Source organism: Prionailurus bengalensis, chromosome B2, assembly GCF_016509475.1.
Source record: "Prionailurus bengalensis isolate Pbe53 chromosome B2, Fcat_Pben_1.1_paternal_pri, whole genome shotgun sequence".
NCBI lineage: Eukaryota > Metazoa > Chordata > Mammalia > Carnivora > Felidae > Prionailurus > Prionailurus bengalensis.
The window spans coordinates 113,545,243-113,573,241 of record NC_057349.1 but is presented as its reverse complement, the minus strand read 5'-3'; the positions used below and the strand labels follow the sequence as shown (position 1 = coordinate 113,573,241).

The window sequence follows — 27,999 nt, the reverse complement described above, 5'->3', positions numbered from 1 at the left end:
AAGATATTTTCATGATGGACACACTGTAGACTCAGCAAAGTTTCTCCTTCAAGAAAAATATAGCTTCTATTTCAAAGAGCTCTGATTAGGCCTAATACCATTAGGGAACCATCAAGGATTTGTGTTGTTGTTACTGCTTTTAACTATTGGTTACTTTCTAAACCAAAAATTGTGGGTAGTTAACTTGACCAACAGTCAAGTTCTAGGAATGCAGGAGCAAGTCCAAGGTACAGATGAGCTTCAGATGTGGACAGGCCTCAAGGAGTTGGGGAGCTTTTCAGGTTGCCAGGTCTTAGCCTTTCCTCTCATCACCATTATGCTATCATTACATACTAGTCTGGAACTTATAAATAAAAATTCATTTCCTTCATCACATCCCCCTTCCCCAAAAGCACCAAATACACCACCATTTTAGGGATCCTCAGTAAACTTTATTAGTGGCACTGTAAATCAATTACAATCAGAAACCAAATTAAACAAACCTACTAAACGAATAAATTCTCAACCATGGTTAACTGCTTGTAACATATCTGGCAAGTATCTGTTTAAAAAGTCAACAGTATCAGTTCCCCTTGCAAATTAATTACCAAAAATATAACTGTTTTCAATTTCCATAATACTTGAAAGTACAAATATAAATTAAATATGGTTCCAAAGACTACATACAACAAAACAGTCTATAAAACAAAGCTAATTGTAAAAGAATTGTTCAATTTACTTTGTAGCATTTATTTCGTTATATAAAAGTATTTAAAACAGTATATGTTTTCTATATCATACATGGAAGTTCACATCCAGATGTCTTTTCTGTTAAATCCTTACTCTTTTTCCATTGTCAGAATCTTCATTTTCACTCTTGGCTACATTTCTCTTCCTTGGCAATTCTTTTTGTTACGCCACTGAAATATTTCTCACGGAAGGAATTATGACCTTGGTATGGGAGAAAGTGATCACTTAACAGATGTGAATACTGGTCCCGGTTCTGGTTGGTTGGAAAATATAAAAAACAAAGATGTCTGAGTTATTTCTTTGGTTAGCTTGAAACCAAAGCAGCCATTTACTTTAAGCAAAATCCCGCTCTCTGGTGCATGGTTGTTTTTCTTTATTATCTGAATTAGAAATACACCACCATTCTATATCTGTATCCTGCTTGGGTATCCAACAGTGTTCTCAACTGCTTCACTTTGTGTGATCTGTACAACAATCCTCTGCACAAAGAGAGCAAATACTTTCACTGGGAAAACAGAGATCCAGGGAGGGCACAGAGAACAGCCCCAGGCAACACAAGTTCAGACAACCACATACATCTTCAGATCCACAGTTCAGCCGAAATTGAAATCACCCATGACAGTAAGAATCCTCACACATGGAAGCTTCCACTCCAGAGATATTTAACAGCAGTGATTTATGTAATGTCCTACAGATAGAGAAATCTATTTGGAGGCAAAACCATATTCAGTTCATGAAGTAAACTACTTCTGGCAACTTTACCACAGTAGATGAAGATAAAAGTTAAACAACGATTTCCACACTCAGACTTCAGAGGCAGGTAAGGACTAGCGCTCAGACTGATGTTTGGACACTGGAAATAGAAATCTGGGTCGGAAGGTTATATTTCAGCTTAGAAAATTGAGGGCTAATTAATCTTCCCCATTTCACTAGTCATCTCAAACTGTGAAAAAAAATCTAATTAGAAATAAAATCTCTCTTCCTATGTACTGTAAAATCAGATTCCATTGTATGTAAATTGATGTGATTTTGACAACAGATATAAAGACATAATTAGAAAATATGAAGCCTAATTTTTTATCCTGGTTTCAGTATCAGAATGATATCTACAAATATATCTGGAATATAACAATCTTCATATATTTTTATATTTTTCCTTATTCCTGTATGAAATGAGTATCTTCATCCTTTTCTTCATACCTAATATTTAATAAAGCCTAGGTGTAGCCAAAATAAAATTATGTTGGCTGATTTGTTTATTCAGAAACTATTTTGTCACAGAATTTCTTTTTAAATCACACAAAATCCAAACCATTAAACATGTCCAGATTTCCTGATTCATTAAAAAAAAGGAAAGAAAAAAGGCCTTCATTGTGGTCCCCTTCTGCCATTCTGTGCTGCAGCCTGCAGGGTTCCATTTCACGTATCCACTGGATTCTGTATGCACTCTGTTCCTAGGAATTTTATTGGTTCATTTCTCTTGCTCTCTTTGCTGTGAGGGCTTCATTCTCTTGTGAGTGTCTTTATTATCTTTTTCATGGTCTCAGGAAGAAGGTGGGACAACCTGTATTGTCAGCCCATCGCCTTGGACTGGAACCCCTTTCCCACACTCCTGCTGTGCACACTAGCTCCCCATTTGCTGAGTACTTCAGCAAGCTCTGAAGGGGATTATTGTACAGAAAATACTACCCTATAAGATTGTAAAAAGTTACAACTTGTGCTTCTCGGCACAAGCAGAAAAACTACCATGCCTGAGGCACTTTAACTGTGTAACCCAATAAGAAGAGGTATAGGGCTACTTATGTGCAGGCACTGTTCCAAGTACTTTATATACACTGACTTATTCAATCCTTACAATAACTGTGTAAGAACAGTAGTGTAATTGTCTCCATTTTACAGATAAGGAAACTGAGGCACAGAAAGGTTAACTAACCTGCCCAAGGTCACACGACTCGAGTAAAAATAAACGAGATTCAAATTTTGAGCCCTTAACCTTTATGCCTTCTTGCTTATCAAAAAAACATAAACCATAAGAATAAAGGTGGAGTACCAAATTTAGAAAATAGTAGCTACTTAGATTTTATGACACTAAGTACATTACATACTTCTGCAAGTGCATGAAAACATGCCAGTGGTTACTAACTCCAGGCTATGTAATTTGCAAAAGATGAAAGATAAAGTTTATCAGATCAACCTATAGGTACATAATTAACGAACACCTAATGAAACGTGGCATTTACTAGATATTTATTATGGGCCCCAAACTACACAAATGTTTTATATGAACTACCTAATATAAACTCATCTTCTCTAAGAGATAAGTACACTATTAACATCCCTTACAGCTGAGGAATTATAGAGTACAGTCCCAAGATAACAGAGCTGGTAAGTGGCAGAGTTAGGATTTAAACACAGGTCCATTTGACCCCTGATACCATACTCTTAACTATAACATAATGAGGTTTTCTCCAAGAGTTAACTTTTTCCTCAACTCGAGAAGGAGTATCTCTGGCAATAAATAGGCGATAAACTAAGGCTTTGATAGCTAAGCGGCCTACCCACAAAGCAACAGAACTAGATCAGAAGTACTATTAACTTCGTCCTGGCCACTAAGAGGATTATTTCAATGACACAAAATCTTTGTAGCAGGAGGACAAATAAGGAGCCACGAGGATGCCTGAGGGATACCATACCCCCAGGGGCACAGTGGACTTCAGAGGAGGACTCTGGTCTGGTCCACATCTCAGGACTGTACGCGGGGCAGCAGCAATACAGAACAACGTTCCAGCATTTAACCTTGGCTTGTGCATTTCAACTTTCATCAAAAGTCTGACTGAAGGGTCATCTGAAAGGAAGGGACATGCCATTCAACTACCCTCCAACTTCTGTCCTTCTATCAAGAAAGATCGCTAGAAAACCTGTCCACTTCCTGAGCCACACTAGCTCACTCCTGGCAGAAATGTTGCTTGGCTATTTAAAACTCTGTCCAGATGTCGACATCTCCTGCTGCTTTACTCCTCCCCACAGCTCCCTGCATCACTCTCTACCTAGACATGGAAATCAGAAGCCTGGGTCAAATGCCTCTCCCTTTTCCTGTCACATTCAGTCAGTCCGAAAATCTTTGATTCTCCACCCTAAATGTCTCAAATCCACTTCTCTTCACGACAACTCCAGTACTGGCATCTAAACTTCCTCATCTCTCCTTTTTTTCCCCTCAATGGCCAGTTGCCCTCTCTCCAGTGGCTCCCTCTCCAGTCTATTTTCCATACTGAGACTAAACTCAACTTGTTAAAATGCAAATCTAATGTGCCAGCATTCCTGGTTAAAATCCACATGGGTTCGAACATTCCCCAATTCTGAGGCTTTCCCCTTAATGTCTGGGAGTTGGACTCAACTGCACATCAGTTTGCTGAACGTCCTCTCAGTTTCCTCTCCCACACAGGAGGAATCACAACACCAGCTGGCAGTGAGGTCCTTCCCAGCTCTGCCTTCTGTCTTCTCTTATCCCTGTGACGCTCCAGGCCATGCACGACCACCTCTATGTTGAAATGCACGGCAGACTACTTTGGGGAATGTTCTGGAGCATGCAGTGGTGAGGAGGACAAGATAGATTCCAGCATGCGGGCTCAGTAGGCAGCTGAGGACAGGCTGGAGACTGACGCAGGCTCAACTGGTAATGGGCCTAGACAACCATGCTGCCAAGGACGCAGTGCACCTGAGGAAGCAGGGCGTACAGAACACAAAAGCTGAAACACAGTGGGAAATAGGCTTCCTCACAGACCAACGAGACAGCTTAACAAAACAGCTGGCCTTTGACCTAAAGGATATAAAAAAGACAAACTGGTGATAAAGAGCAGAGAATATGATGATCAGAGTAAGGGACTGGAAATGAACAGCAGGAGCCTGGAAGATCCCATAGCAGTAATTACAACCTATACTAATTAATGGCTATCAAGAAAACATATACTACCTATGACATACTTATCTGGGTAGTTTAGATCACAAGATTTCCTCAGAATAGAGTAAAAGTAAAATAAGCTCCTAACAGACCTTGTGTTCAGTGGCACAGAGACCCAGTGGCAGAGAAATATGTGCGACTGGAAAAGTTAGGAACGTCTATAACCTTAGAAATGCAACCTCTGCAGGGGGGAAAAATCCCTATTCATCTTTATCTCTCAGGGAGTAGGGAATAATTGGTATAAGGAATGCGTATGGGTCCTGTGCTGGAATGCCTCCTTCTACAAGGCTAATTGTGAAATAAAACATTTGTAACAAAAACTCCTGGAGAACCCAAAAATTCCAAATCCCTTGTGCAGTCAGAGATCTGGGAAGAGCCGTTCCAGTAGCGAGCAACCTAAGTCCCGCTTCAGGGTAAGCGAGACACTCCACGGACTTGGGCTACCGTTTTCACCTAAGCGGAAAAGTCATGGTTCATAAATGTTCCATATGAAACATTTAGTATATCTATAGTCTACCACATATTATATCAGACATGTAAGTATCATATACCTATGAATAATACACACTTAAAATATACCCTTCCCATAAAAAATATACTATTTGCAACTGCTCAGAATTTAAGTTACCTTGACGCTGAAGAAAATGGCAAACTCGGTAGGTTTTTTTTTCTTTTTTCTCTTTCATCCTATCTTTAGTTTATCAGGGCTCACACTTGAGATGATGATATTCAACTCTACATATTTTTCATCACCTTTTCATGCTCTTCTCTATTCACATTCCCTGCCCATCTCAACCAAGAATATCTGCAGATTTTTTTTCAACTCCGTATCTCGAAGGTCCAAAGTGTTTACTTAAAAGGAGAAGAGTATCCTCAAGCAACACAACCATTGATGTCCCTCATAACTCAAGCTTGCGACAGTGTCCGACTTCTGGTTTCTCTAACACTTTCAAACCTGCCTATCGCTATCAGTCATCATACCACCTAAGTAGCATAAAGTCTGAGTCCTGCCAATTTTTAGTAAGCAAGAAATGCTTCATGGAAAATTAAAACACACAAAGAATTAGGAAATGCCCAGAGAGAAAACTATGGCAGTGAATGATTACAGATTACCTTTCCCAAATTTAACTAGTAGTTAGTAGTAACCTACTAGTAGGTTAGTAGTTACAGGAGATATGAATAAATTATTAAGATTATTGATTACACTATGTTTTAGACACTCACCATTTTTAAAATTTCATTATTGAAGCACAGTGTATACACAGTATCAGGTGTTTCAGGTTTCAGGTGCATGAGTTTCAGGTGTACAACACACTGATTCAGCAATTCCATATATTACTCAATGCTCATCACAATAAGTGTAAGTCACCATCAGTCACCACAAAACATTAACAATATTATTGAGTATACTCCCCACACTGTACACGTCCTCACTGCCATCTCTTACTTATATCTAGAAGTTTGTACTTCTTAATCCCCTTCACCTATTTTGCTCATCCCCCCACCCACTTCCCCTCTGGTAACCACCACTTTGTATATTTGTTTTTTGGATTCAACGTATAAATGAAATCATATAGCGTTTGTCTCTGACCTATTTCACTTAGCATGATACCCTCTAGGTCCATCCATGTTGTTCACAAATGGCAAGATCTCATCCTTTCTTATGGCTATCCATTGTACATATATATCTTCTTTATTCGTTCATCTATTGATGGACTCTTAGATTGCTTCCGTGTCTTGGTTATTGTAAATAATGCTACAATAAACACAAGGGTTGCATATACTTTTCAAATTTGTTTTTGTTTTCTTCAGGTAAATACCCAGTGGTGGGATTATTGGATCATACGGTATTCCTATTTTTAATTTTGTGAGGAACCTCCATATTGTTTTCCACAGTGGTTGCACCAATTTACATCCCTACCAACAGAGCACAAGGGGTCCCGTTTCTCCACATCCTCGCCAACACTTGTTATTTCTTGTCTTTTTGATACTAGCCATTCTGACTCGTGTGAGGTGATATCTCATTGTGGTTTTGATTTGCATTTCCCTGAAAATTAGTGATGTTGAACATCTTTTCATGTGTCTGGTGGCCATCTGTATGTCTTCTCTGGAAAATGTGTATTCAGGTCCTCTGCCCATTTTTAATCAGATTGCTTGCGTTTTGTTTTTTTCATTTTGTTTTGTTTTTTTGTTTTTTGGTGTTGAGCTATAGAAGTTCTTTATATACTTTGTATATTAACCCCTTATTGAACATATCATTTTTTATAACAGAGTTTCTACAGGAAAATGTGTACTAGTCTCAGATGGCTACATAATGGAAATATACTGCTTTCAGACCTATCATTTAACCCTGTAAGACAAACAGCATAAATATGACAATACACAAATTCTGATTCAAGAAAGAACTTATATTTACAACTATGTGTTTTACAAAAGTGAATTATTTTTTGCATCTTTTCCTAGAAGATTGTTATCTAAATTTTGCAGATAAGGAAATGGAGGCTGAAAGAGTTTAAATAATCTGCCACCGATAAACCAGTAAGGAGCATTTGTAGAACTGTAGCCTAGACCAGACTTCAAAGCCATGCTTTTTCCATTACACTTCTTTTCTTAGTGGAAATTATATCAAAACAATGGCTAAAAAGTTAACTTCCCACATGGTAGATCAGTGGGTCATTCAAAATGGAATTTGACATTTAGAAGACATTCCTCACAGAACAGCAACATTATGGTAGCACATATTTCTGATCTAAACTTTTAGACAGAACCCCTTTAACCACTGTCCCACCCAGCCAATTTCCTGTCCTATCAGTACTGCTAATTCTAAACATAAACCACTTGAAGAATTTTAACACACTTGCCAAAGAAACCAAAGGAAGACTTACAACCGGTAGTATAATTTTATGTGTACACTGCCCTCTGCTGGCTGAAGTAGGTAAATACTTCTCTAGAGTACTTCCTAATGCGGGTAATGGCAGCTTAAAGCCCAGCTGACAGTCAGTCCCTCACTATTTGTGAGTTCTGCTTGCTGTAAACACCTACAGTCACAGAGCACCAACATGATCGGGATGGCCATTTTACTTCAGGAAACATCAGCATTTATCCACACCGTTTCGTTTTTTAAAGAATGATGTGGAAATATAGAAATACATATCCTCTTTGGTGATTCTAAAATGTATCACTGTCATCTATGCCCGACCTAGAACTGCAAATTATTCTCTAATAAAAGAAAAAGTACATAAACTAGACATTGTTCAAGTTAATCCTTATTCAAGTTAATTATTTTTTACAACTCTACATCAAAAGGAGTAAAATAACAAAAAAGACATTGAAAGTACTTCAGCCACTTACAATTTATTTTAATCTAAATGGGAACAAATTCTCAAGAAAACAAAATTGTATGTTTTGCAGTAACTTTTGAAATGGACACTTTAAATGGAACTAATGACACCCTGAATTATACTGAGAATACACACATGTAAGAGTATTTCTCAAACGGAGCCTCACAAACTGCTCAGACTTTAAAGGAACTAAAGTTTCTTCACTGAGAAGTCCACATAGGTAACACTACCCTTCTAGTTACTGCTTTCTCCCCGAAACTTGCCATTCTTTATTATCATCTCCTCCGCAAACACCAGGAAGGTGTAAGGATTTTCCACAATATGGTGATTCGGCTGCTTGTTTGGTTTGTTTCTCGTGAGAAATGAAGCCTAGGTACCAGGGGACTGAAATGTTTTTGTAACACTGATTTTTGAAGAGTGATGTCAGGGTAATGACAAAATCCCATGTACTTTCAAAGAGAAAACTTTTAGTTAGCCATAACTGTTCTTTCTCTTCCTTCAAATGGATGATTTAAATATTGCTGAATTGGATTGTTTTTATTCTAGAAGGGCCCCAAATAATCCCTGAACAATTACTATTCATTAAGTATTTGTTGAGTTGAGCAAAACAGGCAAGATCTGTGAATTCACAGGGCTTATATGCTAGTAGAAGACAGACATTAAAGACTGTCTACCCAAACATATACTTACAAACCGTGATTAAACACTGGGAAGAGTTACCATAATATGAGACACCCAGCTAGATGGGGTGAAGATGGGGTGAAGAGTATGGACAATAAAAGCTTCCCTAAGGAAGGAGCATTTATCTGAGACCTAAGAGTCTCAGGTGAGAGGGGATAAGAGAGGAAACACAATGTGAGAAGACTCTGAAACTAAAAAGAGATAAATACATTCTGGGAACTGAAAACAGGCCAGTGTGGCTAACGCCTGGTACACAAAAGCGAAGGTGACACACAATGAAATGGCTGAGACAAGCCAGAAATAGATCACGCTGGCCTTAAGGTTATGTGAAAGATTCTGAATTTTATTTTAAATTCCACAGAAAGTCATTGATGACTTTTAAGCAGGGGAGCTCCACTATCTATTTACATTCTGGAGTCAGACACACTACCAATGCGTCATGAGATCACAGGTAAGAGCTTACCTATTTACATTCTTAAAGATCCTCTGGCTACTGCATAGGAAATATAACAGCAGGAGAAATCACAGAAGCAGGGAAACCAGTTGGGAGACTATTTTCAATAGCCCAGGAAAGCACTGTCTTCATGTGAAAGGGGGAAAAAAATTCAAGAAAACTATCATCCACTCATCTCAAGCCAGATTTCTGGACGCTACCTTAACTCCTGTTGCCCTCAGCCCAATTATACAATCAGTAATCAAATTCTGTCATGTCTACCTCCCTCCAAACTCTTAATTCTATTAACTCCTCTACAATCTCCGCTTCTACCCTTCTTAGTTTACAGCTTCATCATCTTTGCACCAAGATGTCAGAAGCCTCTACATTGCTACCACAGGTATCTTTCCACAACTCAAACTTACCTGCATATTAAAGCCCAGGTGACTTTCATAAAACACGAACTTTTGCCACTCTCCTAACATCCCTCATGGGCTTGCCATCACCAAAAGGATCAACTCGAAGTTCTTTAGTATGTAAAGACCTTCAACACTAAGCATTCTTTGGTTTTCAACTTCCGCTCCAACCATTCCTCCCCCAAATACTTAGTATTTCAGTCGTGCTAAAATACTTCAGGGCTCCCTGAATGGTCCACAACCCCTCTCATGCCTCTGTACCTTTGCTTAAAATGTTGGCTTCCTCTCTCTTTTTTTTTTTTATGTTATTTATTTTTGAGAGAGAGAGAAAATGAGCAGGGGAGGGCAGAGAGAGAGGGAAACAGGATCTGAAGCGGGTTCCACACTGTCAGCACAGAGCCCGACGTGGGGCTCGAACTTGCAAACCTTGAGATCATGACCTGAGCCAAAGTCGGAGCCTCCCAGGCACCCCAACTGGCTTCCTCTCTTGACAAGCACCATTTCCTCAGGTAGATGCTCTCCGGTGTTCACATAGCACCTCGCACAGGTCACTACAGAACCGAACATATGAGATTGGGATGGGTTGGGTGCCCACTTCTCTCACTGTGCAAGTACTCTAAGGATAAGGACTATGACCTAGTCTCTTTAGCCTCATCACCTTACACAAATGGTCCCATAAACACAGGCCGAGTGATGAAAGCCAGGGCTTTCCCCTTAGGGAACACGTAATCAAGTCCAGAAAAGAAAACATACAAAAATATGAGAAGTACATGAATATAAAAATCATTAAAAGGCACAGTTTTCTTACTAATTTCTGACAGCACCTTTTCCAAAATTTCACCTGTCCTCAAGACCTTAGATTACTATGTTTATTCACTCCCAGCAAAAACTTAAAACCTCCTTTACAGAGAAACAATGAGTCATCAGGTATGAGTTTCTTCAACTTCCTTGCCCCACCATCCTCTACTATAAACAATCCCCTAAGTTTACCTCTCACACCATCCCCATCCACATTCTGAGTAAAGCCAAAGTTCTCTCTCACTGTGTCCTTTTACTGCCAAAAGAGTTACTTTTATAGAAACCCCCAAACTTTGATGTAATCATCAATGTATAAAATTACTATTTAAAAATAAGGGATTTCCCCTAGAAAAGTGTGAGTTTGGAGCTGAAATTGCAGAAGTTCTACAGCCATTCAGAAGAAATCCAAATGGCTTCTATTATAATTACAGGTTAGGTTCAAGTTGTCCTTTTACTTACTGACAGTTCCTGATAATGAGATAATGATTTCTTCTACCTCACTAGTATTAACCTTAAGCCATTTATATTCTCAGAGTGACAGTAGTTTATACAAAACAGCAGTTTCATTGCAAACAACAGAGTACAAATGGCTTATGAAACTTATTCTATGATAAGTGAAAACCAACAATGCTGTCATCATAGTGAAAGCCACCAAACTAACAATGCTCATTTGATTTTGTCAAGAAAGACTCACTCCTGTATTCCTGAAACAGATTAAAGCTATGATACACATTCTTACATAAGGTGAGAGGAAGAAGGCAAAGAGATGGAAGAGAAAAACATTGGGTAGATTTCCTTTCTTGTAATCAGTAGAGTGAAATGAAAGGTAAATGACAGTGTTGAATCTAACAGGCCTCAGTTCAGCTTCGGGGTAATTACCCATGTCCGGCTTTTGTTTAAAAATCCTGCTCCCCTTATCAAAGCTTCCCACTGCTCTACATCTGGTACTGGACAGTAGCTATAGAAACCACTTGTGCTAAAGTTATACAACTATAAACAGCACTAGGCCATTTCCAAACCAAGGACAAGCAGGTCAAAAGTCTGGCATCCAATACTATTAAGAGAAACCTCTAACATTATTCTTAATGGGAGCAAGGTAAGGTTGGAAATCTTCATCCCTAAATTAGGTATTCATATATAATCTGTACTTGTAAAAAATTTCATTACTTTGCAAGATATTAAGTTACCTAAAGTCTATTAAAATACTTTAATGCATATTAAAATATTCACTGAGTTCTGAAAACGAGTAACATTTAATGATTCAACTTTGATATCCGGCACTCAACACATAACTTCTTTCTAACTGTAAAAAGACCATCATGGATATTTAAGCTATTAGGATGATACAGCCCTATAAGTACTTTTTTTATTAAAAAAAACTGTTTAATGTTTGTTTATTTCTGAGACAAAGAGAGAGAGACAGAGTATGAGCAGGGGAGGGGCAGAGAGAGAGGGAGACACAGAATCCAAAGCAGGCTCCAGGCTCTGAGCTGTCAGCACAGAGCCTGACATGGGGCTCAAACTCGTGAACTGCAAGATCATGACCTGAGCCAAAGTTGGACACCTAACCAACTGAGCCACCTAGGAGTCTCTAAGTAGTTTCTACATGCCTACCACTAAAAATACATTAACTTTATAAAATTCAAAACTTAACTTCGAATGTTAAAATAATACAGGGCCAACACACCAGGTAAAAATGTTATGACAACTTACTAGTTACTATATCTAAAATACTTAATAAAAACTAAGTAAGTCAGTAGCAAAGGATGAAAAATAGAGCAAAATATGCATTGGCATGCACACACATACTCTTCCACTTTAAACTGGAGACTATTCTTCTCCTAGTTGATTTTTTTAAATTGTCACAACCCATTATGAGAAAAATTAACAAAAATACACATGCATTTATGTAAAGATCAAAAAAAAAGCAAAATTACTTGGCTTATGGATCATTTCAATACTAGTGATAGTATGATGGAAAGCAAGAAAGTGATTACCATATTAGTCAGATTAGTGGTTATACCTGCAAGCGAGGTGTTTAGGATCAGAAATAGAGGTGCTGACTGCTGTTTAACCCTAACCTTGGTGGTGGTTACACAGATGTTCACTTTATAATTATTCATTAAACTGCACACTAAGGTTTTAGGCAAAAAAATATGTTGAAAATCTCACAGTTGTATTCCTCATGGGTCATGGGGAGGGAAGAAGATGTATGTTCATGTTTGAATTTGAAAACCACTAGGAAGGGGCGCCTGGGTGGCTCAGTCGGTTAAGCGTCCGACTTCGGCTCAGGTCACGATCTCGCGGTCCGTGAGTTCGAGCCCCGCATCAGGCTCTGGGCTGATGGCTCAGAGCCTGGAGCCTGTTTCCGATTCTGTGTCTCCCTCTCTCTCTGCCCCTTCCCCGTTCATGCTCTGTCTCTCTCTGTCTCAAAAATAAAAAAAAATAAAAAAAGAAAACCACTAGGAAAATAATTCTAAGTTACGCATATAATAGAGGATAAAATACACACACACACACACACACACACACACACACACGCAAAATACCAACTAGAATTGCCATTCACCAATTTTAAAGGAAGCCAGAGGATCATGCAGATTCCACACATAAATTTCCCATTTCCCTAAACCATTCATACCTTAGGACTCCCAGATTGTATTTTGCAACTGATCGCTAAGATTCTATAATATAATATCAGTATGTTAAAAACTGTTTTACTGTCATAGCTTGAAAATATGATCATTACAGTCAGAGCATAATGGCAGATGCTCTCTCTACCTTTACAGAACTGCTTTTTCCTGCAAATAAAAGAGACATATCCTAGAATCCAGATATCTTAAATGATTACCTTCCTGGAGCAGGTAGGGGATAAACTTTTGCTTTTTCTTGGTTTACCAGAAACAATTTAAAACCATTATGAGAGTATTAACAAAATATCCAGTTTGTTTGGCAAAATCACTTAGTTGCAGAAGTAGAGAAGAAAAAAATCAAATGATGACCTTTAACATTCAAATTCAAGGAAAAGTACCATTAGCAACTAATGTAAGTCATTCAGAACAAGATAACATGAGACACGTAGATGACCATCGTCCTTAAAACTTAATTCAACATGACATGCAGCATCACCAGGCTTTTATCTACTTTTACAAGCCTTTTTCAAACATCAAGTCTAAACATAACTCATAGATAACCCAAATAGTTTCCTTCTGACTTACTACAAAAAATAATTTTTAAAAAGACTCTTCTTTCTTGGTCTTTCTCCCCCCCCCCCTTACATATGCATTTGATGGCAATGAACACTGTATCTTATTAATACAGACTTAAAGTTCATGTCTAACTGCCAGATTCTTACCAGATTCTAATTACCAGTGTCACCTGGTCTTATTTTTCCCACTGATAAATGAAGTAGTGTCTCCTTTCTACCAAGCATTATATGATTGAAATACTTCACACCTAATCTCTAATTTTTCGTAGCTCTAATCAAAAGGAAAATATCCACTTTCCTGGCATGAGATAGGCAAAAAAACAAACAAACAAAAAAAACTAAAATATTTCAGAAAGAAAGGCCAGCCCGGAGAAGACATCTTTAATTCAAAGAGCTGCCAAAACAACTAACAGCACTAATCCTGAGAACAGATAAAGCATAACAAAATATGCACAGGCATTATGTCAGCAAAACACCAGTTTATGATTAGCAACACTTAATCATTCTAATATGTAGACTACTTATGGCAAAGACTAATTTCTTCTACTTCAAGCCATCCCTAAGTCATTTTCTCAAAGAAGTGACCTTGGTGTCTCTTCCCTTCCTTCCTCATTTAAAACATGTTATATTAATGGTTCTCTCTCCATAGCTTCAAAATTTCTTGGTACTTAAGTCCCTCAGTTTTGGCCACCCTCCATTCTGATTAATGAAGCATTCATCAGCTTCCTGTTAGTGGACTCTTCATTCAATCCAAAATTTAAAAAATGAACATTAACCCTCAGCACCTGTCACTATGACCTCCCAACATTCCCTATTTTAAATCATCTGAATTACACTGGCTAACTGTAAAATTACAGCTGATATACATAACTTTAGTCTAAATTAGTGTCCATATATCTATACTTCAGTACTTCCCAAATCACTATAAGGTATCAATCATGTCAGGTAAAGAAGTCACAAAACAAACAGGGCACCTGATGGCCCATTTAGTGCAGTGGCAACTTAAGATACTCTTTTTTTTTTACACTTAAACATACTATAGAATAGACTTTAAAACCTGCATGTTTAAAAAAAGATTTCAAGGAAGTCTCAAAATGGGCTACTTGGGTACTCTTTCATCTGTCCAAGTATACTGGTAGAAAAGGCGGACAGTGTGCTGTTACAGGTGACTTTCACTGAAGATATAACTATGACACTGCTATTACACTGGTCCGCTCTGGACACGTCTGAAAATCAGCATTCTTTTCCTAATGAGTTTTGTACAAGAAAAATGTTTTATAGAAGTAGCCACTGTGACCACAACTATATATTGCAGCATCGACTACATGCTGTATCAACAGGAAAAATGAGTTCTAGTAAAACAAATCACATTCTACCATGGCCCCATGAACAGTGAGGAAAAATGATCTTTAAAAGAAACTAGAAATGTGCCACTCAATAGTATTTGCCTTTTAACCTTAGCATATTCCAAAGGTAGAAACATGTTTTGGTAAAGAGGCAACATGATGCATAACAAAGGACAAAGAATTTCAAGTACAAAGAGGAGTTTTGGTCTCAACTGGGCCACTTCCCAGTCTCTAAAATTAGCAAAATAATGTGCTTAAATGGATCTGAAAGTTTTGTAAACAATAAGCAGCATAAAAGTGTTGTATATACGTATGTGTTTATAGATACATGTAAGTATGTATATGTATATATATGTATATATACATACATAAGTGTATATATACACATATATATAAACACACATATATACACACACCCTTTCAGAATATACCAACTGGGAATAATGGCTTCTCTTATCAGACATCTTCATTAATATGGGCAGCGAAAATTTTCTTCTTTGTTACTAATGCCCAATAAGCAAGTCTAAAAACTATAGTCAATAATGAAAAGACACAAAGTTTTATAAAATACCCACATTCTTTAGACAGTTTTTGCATTTATAACTTGTTTACATTCTAAAAGGGGAGGGGGAGAACACTTTATAACAAAATGTATTAAGTAGGCCAAAAGTTAAACTGAGGTTAAACCTAACAAGTGACAAACCAAAAACACAGAGAGACAGTACACAAGAGTGTAAAAATCTACAATTAAGTCTTTCATTGCCAAAATCAACAACGCTGAACAAGACTGAGAATAATTTGTTAGATGCATATGAGAACAGTTTGACAATTTTATGTCATCACTTGCATTATAAAGGACTAGGATCTTGCTGCAATTATACACAGTCCTCTTCGTACAAACAGAACGTAGAAATGAAGTGATTAATTAAAAACCAAATGATTAATTTAACATGACAAAGTATTTTCAGTTATAGTACACTGCATACGAGTTAAAACTCACTGATCAAATTTGATCTTATAAAGTGAAGACTGCTTCAAGGCACCTGAGTGGCTCAGCTAGTTAGGCATCTGACTCTTGATTTCGGCTCAGGTCACAAGTTCGAGCCCTGTGTCAGGGTCTGTGCTGACAGTGTGAGCATGCTTGGGATTCTCTTTCTCCACTTCCACACTCACATGTACACATGCTCTCTCTCAAAATAAGTAAACATTTTAAAAAATAAATAAAATGAAGACTTTCAAAAAATTACTTGAGCATTAGGCTTTTCCCTTATTTTTTTAAATAAATTTGGAAAGGACAAGAGTAAAATAATAAAAACAACCAAACAAAAATTAACACTGCCTTTATAGGTTTAAAAATATCTAAGGTGAGTGCCTTTATTTATCATTTTTATGTAGAAGATTGTCAGAAACATCCTTAGATCATTCTTTATTTCTTCTTCCAAGCATCAAATAAACTGCTTAGAGAAATATTATAAATCTGATAAAAAAATACTGGAAAAAAGATGTTCTTAAATAAATTAAACTTACAGGAAAGCAAATGTGACATTGTTGACAACAGGTCTCAATTTTGCCATTAAGATAGAAATGACTGGTGGGGCACCTGGGTGGTTCAGTCGGTTAAATGGTTTCAGCTCAGGTCATGATCTCACAGTTTGTGGGTTCAAGCCCTGCATCGGGCTCTGCACTATCACCTTACGATTCTCTCTCTCTGCCCCTCCTCTGCTTGCTCTCTCTTTCTTTCTGTCTCAAAAATAAGTAAATAAATTTAAATAAAAAAAAAAAAGAAAAAGAACATTTAAAAAAAAGATAGGAATGCAAGCTGGTGCAGCCACTCTGGAAAACAGTATGGAGGTTCCTCAAAAAACTAAAAATAGAACTACCCTACGACCCAGCAATTGCACTACTAGGCATTTATCCACGGGATACAGGTGTGCTGTTTCGAAGGGACACATGCACCCCCATGTTTATAGCAGCACTATCAACAATAGCCAAAGTATGGAAAGAGCCCACATGTCCATCGATGGATGAATGGATAAAGAAGGTGTGGTATATATATACAATGGAGTATTACTCGGCAATCACAAAGAATGAAATCTTGCCATTTGCAACTATGGGGATGGAACTGGAGGGTATTATGCTAAGTGAAATTAGTCAGAGAAAGACAAAAATCACATGACTTCACTCATATGAGGGCTTTAAGAGACAAAACAGATGAACATAAGGGAAGGGAAACAAAATAATATAAAAACAGGGAGGGGGACAAAACAGAAGAGACTCATAAATATGGAGAACAAACTGAGGGTTACGGGAGGGATTGTGGAAGAGGGGATGGGCTAAATGAGTAGGGGGCACTAAGGAATCTACCCCTGAAATCATTGTTGTACTAATTTGCATTGCTAACTAATTCGAATGTAAATTTAAAAAAACAAAACAAGTCAAAAGAAAAAGAAAAAAAAAAGACAGAAATGACTGGGTTATTATGTGACCCCATTAATGATTAAAGAATCCTTTCTCTATATTTTCCTCTGAACAATGTTTCGGGCCATCATAACCATTATATGGTCCAAGTACTATTTATGAAGGCCAAAAAGAATGCTGATGTCATTCATTTTACTTTCTAACATCAAGACTTACAACTATAAAATCCACAGATAATATTTCTATTTTTTACATGTATTACTCATGTGCCTGGCACATAAATGTTAGTTACTATTACTATAATTAGTAACTCAAATAATTACATTAAGTGCTGTGATTTCTAAGAGCTGCAGTGTTACGAATTTATCAAATGCCTTACTTCCCTCAAAATACTAAAAGACAAACATATACATGAGAACTGACTGAGACAGCATGAAAAAAGCAGACTCTAACATGCAACAGGCATTTTATTCACTGTGATAGATACTAGTAACTGTTATGGATGGAATTGTGTCCCCCCAAACTCATATACTAAAGCCATTACTCCCAGAATAACTGTAGTTGGAGACTGGGCCTTAAAGGAGATGATTAAAGTTAAAGGACATGGGAAGGGTAGGGTCCTAACCCAACAGGGCCGATGTCCCTGTAAGTAGAGACAGACACCAAGAATATACACACACAGTGGATACAGCAAGAAAGAGGCTGTCTGCAGCCCAGCAAGACAGGCATCATCAGAAACCAAACCCGCTGGCACCTTGACCTCAGACTTCCAGTCTCCAGAACCGAGAAAATAAACTTCAGTTATTTAAGCCACTCAGTCTGTGGTATTCTGCTATATCAGCCCAAGCAGACTAACACATAGTTCACTGAAAAAGTTGGTAAAAGCAGGAAAAAAATAAAAATGCTCTGTAAAAATACTGAATATCTTAACTTGAAAAACTGTATATTCATTTATCAATCTTTTGATATAGAATCAAAGATTTCCTACAAAGATTTCTAGTTTTGGCTTCTGTAAAATGATGCAAGAACTTAAAGACTCTTACAAAGCAATCTGGGTACAGAAACCTAGATTCGGATAGCTTTTTTCTAACCTTTTATACTCATCTCACCCATTCCCAGTCCAAGAGTTTTATTTAGCAACTCACTTTATCCCATCTTTCTAAAGTATTCCACTTAGCTTTTATAGAAACGACAACTTTATTCTCACACTCACACTTCACTGGAATTTACTAGCATTTAATTACATCACATAATTACCATAACAAATATAACCAGCATAAACAACTCACAAAACAAACACAACTGGCTCATGGAATATAGACAACTCAGCTGGTAGGTACAGAAGCATAGAGATATAGTAGAGATCAAGCAACTCACCAGCTGGAAGTATGCAACATGTTACAGGCATAGGTGCTGGTGTTTTAGGACAAAAATGGCCAGTATTAGACAATCAACAGAGTTTGCCACGGAGGTTGGTTAAGAGGATTTCTATTGTACATCCAAATACATTTTACCCATCAAAAACTGTCACTTCGGAATGTTGCCACTGTGCCAAACAATATGGAAACCCCTCTTTTAGAATTTCTGAATCTGCCTAATGTTTTAAATATTCAATAGATCATCAATCTTGGAACAGGATTTGATTTCCAAAAAACAACAATTAGGTGATGGGTCTGCTATAAAATGTGAGCACCAAAGTCCAGTAATAAAATTCAAAGAAAAGCAAAGTGTCACTAGATAGCAAAATAACTGTTTAATATTATTTCTTTAAATGTAAATCTAAAAATTTCAAGAATATGCTGAATAAGTACAACATAAATATAACAAGTACAAGATGCCACCCCAAGAATATCTATCATTTCAATATAAAATTCTGTTGTTTTAAAAATGACAACCACTTAAGGACGCCTGGGTGGCTCAGTCGGTTAAGCATCCGACTTCAGCTCAGGTCACGATCTCACGGTATGTGAGTTCGAGCCCCGCGTCGGGCTCTGTGCTGACAGCTCGGAGCCTGGAGCCTGTTTCAGATTCTGTGTCTCCCTCTCTCTCTGACCCTCCCCCATTCATGCTCTGTCTCTCTCTGTCTCAAAAATAAATAAACATTAAAAAAAAAAAAAGACAACCACTTATATTATATCGCATTTACCTATACATGTATATGTATGTAAACACACACATATAACCCCGTTCCTGAGTGAACACAAATCAACTATTTATATATATAAATAACTTCACTTTCTGAAATGCCCTGATACTGAAGCCTGATTAATGAAGAAACTTTATGTCACACTGAATCTTATTTAGTAATTAAAATAAATCACTAAAGTTTGTGCATAAAGAAGTAACATAATGGATGCAGTGTTTTAGAAAGTCATTTAACAGTTAAGAACTAGAGGTGTAAAAAATGGAAAAGATAATTTAGGAAACAACCAGAACAAACGAGGTATATGATAGTAAGAGTCTAAATTAGAGATAGATAGCAAATGGAAATTAAAAGGACAAAGGACAAAAACAAGAAGTCTATAATAATATATTCAAAAAGCACTTTACAAATATTAGTTTTCATTACTGTGAAAGAATCCATAAGCTGTAAATCAGATGAAAAAAATCAAATGCAGAGTAGAGGTGAGTATGACAAAATCTTCAGGCAGTAACACTGTTCTTTCTTGCTTATTGTACAGATCAAAAACAAAGATGGGACACACTCAAGGTTAGTGAATTTGGGAAAGCTGTGGTTGTCGATCCAGATAAGTATAGCTGAAGGAGCATGTTGTAGATTTAATTAAGCTTCATTATGAGGCATTATTCATATCAATTCTGATCTGGATATGAAATAACAGATGTTTTGTTCTTCTCAAGAATTGTGTGTGTGTGTGTCAGAAAGAGCACATGCATTGAGTCCTAACAAATGAGAGAAAATGACTTTGTCCATTATATAAAGTGACTTTTTCTTTGCAGAATAGTCTTCAATCAAGTAGGTTATGCTTTGGAGGAAAAACGGTAACTAGTAGATTGCTAGTTAGACAATAGTTGTTTAATTAAGTGTGCTGTTTTTCTTTGTTTAACTGAATTCGTGACAAAGATGAGAAGTTAAAGTCAACTTCTATTTCTACTCTGCTATTTAACTTCTATATCCAATTCCTACCCTGTAAATCTCACCAAATGTCACAAAACTCTTGAACTTCAAACTCAATTACAGGAAAACTAGAAAATTCTCTTTTGGATTCTTCCAGAATTTACCCAAAAAATACTAGGATAATTTACCTCAAATGTCTTCACCTTTTCCATGGTTATCAAGCGCCTTGATGTGTGACTGGAAAGCTTCTGCTCACAGTTGCTAATGAGTTGCAGGCAAGGGTGCCAGGGTACCATCTCCTCAGTGTATCTGAAGAAAGCACAGCTGACTTTTAGGAACACTCATATGTGCACCCCACACAGGATCGTCACGGGGTTATCCAGTGTGGTATAGATGTCCTCCCACTCCACGCTCTACATATTTTATTTTACATATACTGACTATATAATCCATAAACAAACATTTTACAAAGTACTTTAATATTACTTCTGAAAAAAGCAGTTTAATTTTTTTTTTACCTGTGGCCTGAGACTAAGAGACAGTGAAAGAATGTTTTACAGAAGAACACAAAGCATTTAACGATTTGACGTTAACAAGACAAGGATTCCACCCTAAAGGGTCCCACAAGAGCACATAAGACAGAAATATATTCTGTAACAAACAATCCCTTGATATGCATGAGGGACTGACTCATCTGGAGATTTTTATGAATTCCCAAAGAATGAAGTCTACTCGGCATATATTTTCCCTATAAAATGAAGTGCTCCTGCAAAATTTTAATGGCATCTTGAGATCTCTATTACCTTTGTAAATACAGGAAAAGTTATTTGTAAGATTATTCAAATAAACTAGCAATAAAATAAGCACCACATGGTCACCTTAACCATGGAAGAAATCAAAGCCACAATAATGAGCAGTGGTGATTGCTGCTATGCAGCCCAGGTACCACATGTATGGAGGTGATGACACCTAGAAAGCAGGATAGTCAGGCAGCAGTAGTTCTGAACCATCTGACAGGTTGTTGGCATCACTCTTGGCAGAAGAAACAGGTGACAGATGAGGGGGAAACAGCTATGGAAGAATGCTGAAGAACAGCAGGGGAGGCACTCATTAGGTATGGGTACCATTAAGAACACTGTGATGCCTAGTTTTTATTTTTCCTTTGCAAATCTTTTGCCTTTCTAGGTAACCTCTGCAAACATTTATTATATGGGAAATTTTCAAGTTCTGGTCCAAAGTGGGAAAGGTGCCAATTAGCACTTCCCATAAAGGACACCATCTCAGCTAGCCCATTCCAGTGCATCAACATGGTCTTCACTACCACTCTTTTACTGACTTCGCTAGTCCCTCTGACCTTCAATGAGCTCTCCCTCATTATCTCAACCACATGCTCAAAACCTTCATCACCCACTTACAAAGCAACATTCATAATGCACTTCACTGTATTATCAGTGGAAGGAATTCCCTTGAAGTCATTCTCTGCATCCTTCCTTAGAGCTCTCCAGTAGGTAATGACCATTTCACATTTTGCCTGATCTAACAATTCTCTAAAGTTCACTATCTAGTCAGAAATGTTGTCTTTCTCCTAAGATTAGTTAATATCAAATTTGGGAGTCTTCATACAAAGCATTTATCATATGGAGACATACATTCTACACCATGGTTAACAGAAAAAAAATATATAGCCTTGACCTTAAGCTTGAAAAAGCAGAGTTTATAGATGTCTAAAATAGTATTTGTCAAACTTAGTTATGTACCTTTTTTTAAAGGAAAAAAATCTTATTTCCTGGCAGAGTTAACTTAAAGTATTCTTATTAAAATGTAACTTAAAGATATATAAGCATAAGTTAGATATAAAGTCCATATGCTTACATTCTTTAAATACCTATAAAACCAAAACAAATTTATAAATCAAAAGTACAAAACCAATACAATTTTAATACTGATGACACGAATGATGCTAAGGTTGTGAAACTAAGTCACCAGGCCTTTGGCTTAAGAGCAGAAAAACATAGTTATGTGTTTTTTGTTTTTTTTTTTTAATTTTTTTTCAACGTTTATTTATTTTTGGGACAGAGAGAGACAGAGCATGAACGGGGGAGGGGCAGAGAGAGAGGGAGACACAGAATCGGAAACAGGCTCCAGGCTCTGAGCCATCAGCCCAGAGCCTGACGCGGGGCTCGAACTCATGGACTGCGAGATCGTGACCTGGCTGAAGTCGGACGCTTAACCGACTGCGCCACCCAGGCACCCCCATAGTTATGTGTTTTATATTACCTTTTTGACTTGATCTTTAAGTTTAAGCATGAAAGAATGTCATTTGGGTTATCATTATCATTAACAAGCTCGGTTTTTTTTTTTTTAATGTTTATTTATTTTTGAGACAATTTGTGAGAGACAGAGTACAATCAGCAGAGGGGCAGACAGAGGGAGACACAGAATCCGAAGTGGGCTCCAAGCTCTGAGTTGTCAGCCCAGAGCCCAACACAGGGCTTGAACCCACAAACCGTGAGATCATGATCTGAGCTGAAGTCGGACTCTTAACCGACTGAGCCACTCAGGCGCCCCGCCCCATTAACAAGCTCGCCTTGAATCACTACCCTATTATACTAGGACCAATTTAGCTGTATACTCCCAAAATACCATGCTAAGAATTTTAAAATATCAACAAAAAAAAGTTTTTTTAATGTTTATTTACTTATTTTGAAAGAGTGCATGTGAGCAGGGGAGGGGCAAAGAGGGACAGAGAGAACCCCAAGCAGGCTCTGCGCTGTCAGCACAGAGACTGACACAGGGCTCCACCTTATGAACCATGAGATTACAACCTGAGACAAAATCAAGAGACACTTAAACTGACTGAGCCACACAGGTACCCGCTAAAATTCTTTACTACAGATTTACTAATAGATTTTATACCAACATACTTCAATGAACTGTTTGCAAAGTGTTAAATAGAAGCCATAAATCTGTACTATGCCTGGGTTATTATGATAGTATGGTATGCTATCTTCGTTTCATTTCTATTACTATACCCCTACAATCCAAACATCTATTTAAAACCTAAACCAGCCACAATAGACAAGTCCACAGAGGTAGATAAGTGGTTGCCAGGGGCAGAAATAGTGGTGACTGCTTATGTATATGGGGTTTCTTTAGGGGTGATACAAATGTTCTGGGATTAGAAAGTGGTGATGGTTGCACAACTTTGTGGATGTACTAAAAACCATGGAGTTGTAAACTGTAAAAAGGTGACTTTCATGATATACAAATTATAACACATTATTTTTTTTAAAAGCAAAACCAACTGTGCATAGGCCCCTAGCTTTTCCATAAATCATGACACTCATTTTCCTATTAATCTTCATGCCGTAAGCTATTTCCAAATGTCACTACAATTTCACCTCCCATTTGAGAAACAGATTTTGCACTGATTAGAGCACTCACTGAAAATAGCTCAAGGTATCACTTTTTCTTGTTTCCTAGTTAAGAGATGAAAAACATGTTTTCTTTGCTGCTCTGAGCCACTCCAAAACTCATTTTACTAGAGTTACTGTTTATTCCCAATATAAAGCAAGCCATCATGCTATATGCCTTAAACTTATACAGTGACATATATCAATTATTTCTTCAGTAAAACTGGGAAGAAAAATGTATCCCCAAATCCTACATTGGGGCATACTTTATAAAGCTTCTTTACTTTATCAACATTTTTATCACAAGCATTAGCAGCGGGATTTCTATTAAAGGGCATCTTTTACAAAGAAATGCAGTTTGTGATCACCTCAAGAAAGTTATCTGTGTGTAATGCCAGTAAGAAAACAACACAATATGGAGACATAAAGCCTGAGCAAACAGCTGAACTCTGTAGCTTAGCAATTCCTATAATATCAAACACACATGAGTTGAAGTTATGTCATCCAAACGATATTAATGACATAGATCTTCGGGGTCACTTGCAAGTAGCTGCAACTCTGAATAATAAACCCATAAATACCAACAGTTTACAGTAATTTTATGTGGTCAGTCTCTAAGAGTGATAAGAATAAACTACTGAGAGCACAGATAAAAGATTAATTCTACTAAGAAGGGTTGGAAAAGTATCACAGAGATGGTGACAGTTAAGTCAGACCTTGAAAGATTACTAGAATTTTATCAGCAGAGGAAAGAAGAAATGGTTTATCAAGCAATGGGCACAGAATAAACAAAGGTGAAAAGATACGAAGTGTACAGAGCATCTTGATGCTGGCAAAAAATCCGACATGCTAGAGTGGGGGAAAAACTATACCCAAGGAAATACAGCCAGTCTGTTGAGTAGCAATTTCTTCACTGCAAATGGAAAATCCTTTTTCAATCATCAGCTCTGACAATTCCTTGCAAATAACTAAATTTTCAAAGGTAGTACTTTATTTTTATCATGTCTTATACTTTTAAAATGCCCTGGATTTAAAGAGTAATGCCTGAACTTGATTATAATATGTAATTCTTATTTTTAAACTTGAATCGTGTAACAGAATTTGATTGAGTAAATGAATTCAGTAGTAGAACTAAAAGCCTATATTCAATAGACCAAAAATACAAACATTTTAAAATTAAGCTGTGCTCGGGGCGCCTGGGTGGCTCAGTCGGTTGAGTGTCCGGCTTCAGCTCAGGTCATGATCTCACAGTTTGTGAGTTCGAGCCCCACATCGGGCTCTATGCTGACAGCTCAGAGCCTGGAGCCTGCTTCGAATTCTGTGTCTCCCTCTCTCTCTGCTCCTCCCCGACTCATGCTCTGTCTCTCTCTTTCAAAAATAAATAAAAACATTAAAAAAAATTTTTTTAATAAAAATAAAAAAAATAAAATTAAGCTGTGCTAATGTATTTTAAAATGAAATTTTTATTCTTAAAAAGCTATATTTTCAATACAATATAACCAAACAAATTCTAAATTGTTTAATTCAGAACCAAGAACATTATTTCAAACATTTCTAGATGATTTTAGTCTTAAATTCATCATAATATTGTGCTATTTTAAAAAGAACAAAGATTTTGGATGACATATAGTACAGAAGTAAAAATAATTTATTTCCTAACACAAGACAAACTAAGTTCATTAATAAGTTAACAGTAATAATAATTAATATTTCATTAGTAAGGTCACTTTAGGCTAAAGAGAAGGAGATCTTCCTCTTCCCAGATGCAGCCTGAGGTGACCTCTGAGAATGGTTTTCTATTCACTTGACCCAAAAAACCCCTACAAAACCATGCAAATCAAGAGGTTCAAATCATCATGTTCACTTTAAGAACACATGTGAAACTTCCCAGGCCATCAAGGGTTTGCATATCTGAAAAGCCACCGAGTATTTGAAGGATGTCACTTTGCAGAAGCAATGTGTGCCATTCCATTGCTACAATGCCAGAGTGGTAGGTGTGCCCAGGCCAGAGAGTGGGGCTGCACACAGGGTCAGTGGCCTAAAAAGAGAGCCGAATTTTTATTGCACATGCTTAAAAATGCAGAGAGTAATGCTGAGTTTAAGGGTTTAGATGCAGATTTTCTGGTCATTGAGCACATCTAGCTGAACAAAGACCCCAAGATGTGGCATGGAACTTACAGGGCTCACAGTCAGATTAACCCATACATGAGCTCTCCCTGCCACACTTTCAGTGAGATGATCTCTTTTCAGTGAGATAATCCTTACTGAAAAAGAGCAGACTGTTCCCAAACCAGAAGAGGAGGTTGCACAGAACAAAAATATATCCCAGAAGAAACTGAAGAAGGGGCACCTGGGTGGCTCAGTCAGTTAGGCAACCAACTTCGGCTCAGGTCATGATCTCATGGTTCATGAGTTCAAGCCCTGCATCGGGCTCTGTGCAGACAGCTCAGAGCCTGCAGCCTGCTTCAGATTCTGTGTCTCCCTCTTTCTCTATGCCCCATCCCCACTTGCATTCTATGTCTCTCAAAAATGAATAAACATTTAAAAAAAATTTTTTTAAGAAGAAACAAAAAATTATGTCCCAGGAGTAAATTCTGCATAAAATAAATGCAAATAAAAGTAAAAATAGAAAGGAAAAAAAAGTACAGGGAGGGTAAAACAACAGAAGCCTAATTATGAACATTAGAGAACATGGACATAAATTTCTTGAGAGATAAAGTCAGGGAAGTAAATACCATAGTAGTCTTCCCATGTGTGCATCAGACACATACCTAGATGAGAGCTTTCCCTTGATAAACATGTAGGTAAAAAAAAAAAAAAGTGATAAAAGCATATATCCCTTTTCTACTTCTAAAATATCCCTTTGGTTATATGCATTTGGAAATTTCTCATTGCTGAAAATTATTAAAATTGAGAAGTCACTGAAAAAAATATCCAATGTCCATTTGTAAGGTCTTTAGAAATATTAAAAATACTTAAAAGTACCTCCAATTTAATTTTGTATAAAGAGAAAGGAATAAATAAAAGAACTACAAAAGATATTCTTAAGCACATTCAACTTGAATTATAATTAAATACAGAACAACAAAATAGTGGGCAGTCAGAAATGCCAAAAAATAATAAGTACACAAAAACTAATGGGAATATTTCAAAAGGACAGAGGAACCACCTCAAAGTAACTCCCACGGATCAAATCTGAGACAATTTGAGCAACAAAATAGTGACAATAATAAATTATAGCCCAGTGAATAATACAAGCATCCATAAAAGTATAAATTAAGCACTCCATAAAAATATAAATTAATAAATTAGTAAACAAATAGGGGAAGAAGGGAAAACTCTTCCTTACTGTAGAATGCCAACTTAGAAATGTAGAAGGAATGATGGAACAGAAAAGTCATCATTGTGGTGGTTGTAAACAATGGAGTTGACAATGTGAATAGTGACTGGATGAACAAGATAGTGATGTAATACTGGGATATCTCCCCTGATGAAATACTAGTCAAAGGAGAAAATGATGGCTCACAGTGGAGAAACCTGACAGAGAACAACAGGACTAGATGATCAAATTTAAGATCTCTAGTAGCAGTTAACTCTGTGTGCCCCACGATGCAGTGCATGAAAAACACAGTATAATTTTTGTAGTATTCCTACCAAGATCATTACCTGAATCTGGTCCTAAAAGAAACATCAGATGGAGGGAGACATCAACAGGAAGATAGCAGCATAGGAGGATGCTGGGCTCACCTCATCCTGCTGATCCCTTAGATTCCACCCACATCTGCCTAAATAACCCAGAAAACCGCTGGAAGACTAGCAGAACGGACTCTCCGGAGCCAAGCGTAGACAAGAGGCCCATGAAAGAGGGTAGGAAGGGCGGAGAGGCGGTGCATGCTACACGGACTGATGGGAAGGAGCCGGGGCAGTGGAGAGGCAGCCCACTGGGCAAGGCAGAGCCCCCAAAGTCTGGCTTGCAAAAGCGGAGGGGCCAGAGTCTGTGAGTTCTGACAGCTAGCGGGACTTAACATCTGGAATGTTAAAAGTCAACAGCTCTGCTCGGAGAGCAGGAGGGCTAGAGGACACCGGAGGGAGAGTTGTCAACCCCGGGAGACAGAGCTCAGCTTGGCAGAGGAACAAAGGTGCTGGCAAGCGCCATTTCCCTCTCCCATCCTCCAGCTGAAA

General features: G+C 37.5%; 1 protein-coding gene and 1 pseudogene across 2 annotated transcripts in view; one reads left to right on the top strand and one right to left on the bottom strand.

Moving 5' to 3' along the window:
* Nucleotides 1-409: 409 nt before the first annotated feature.
* TRMT11 (tRNA methyltransferase 11 homolog) overlaps nt 410-27,999 on the bottom strand; it is a 58,959-nt gene continuing 31,369 nt past the window's right edge. For both annotated transcript variants that reach the window (XM_043592266.1, XM_043592265.1), the window contains exons 12-13: nt 20,593-20,713; nt 410-982 (exon numbers count right to left, since the gene is read on the bottom strand). In XM_043592266.1, the coding sequence (XP_043448201.1) occupies nt 851-982; nt 20,593-20,713 (253 nt within the window). In that variant the 3' untranslated portion in view covers nt 410-850. The remainder of the gene's footprint in view (nt 983-20,592; nt 20,714-27,999) is intronic.
* On the top strand, nt 21,275-26,230 carry LOC122490229 (annotated as a pseudogene).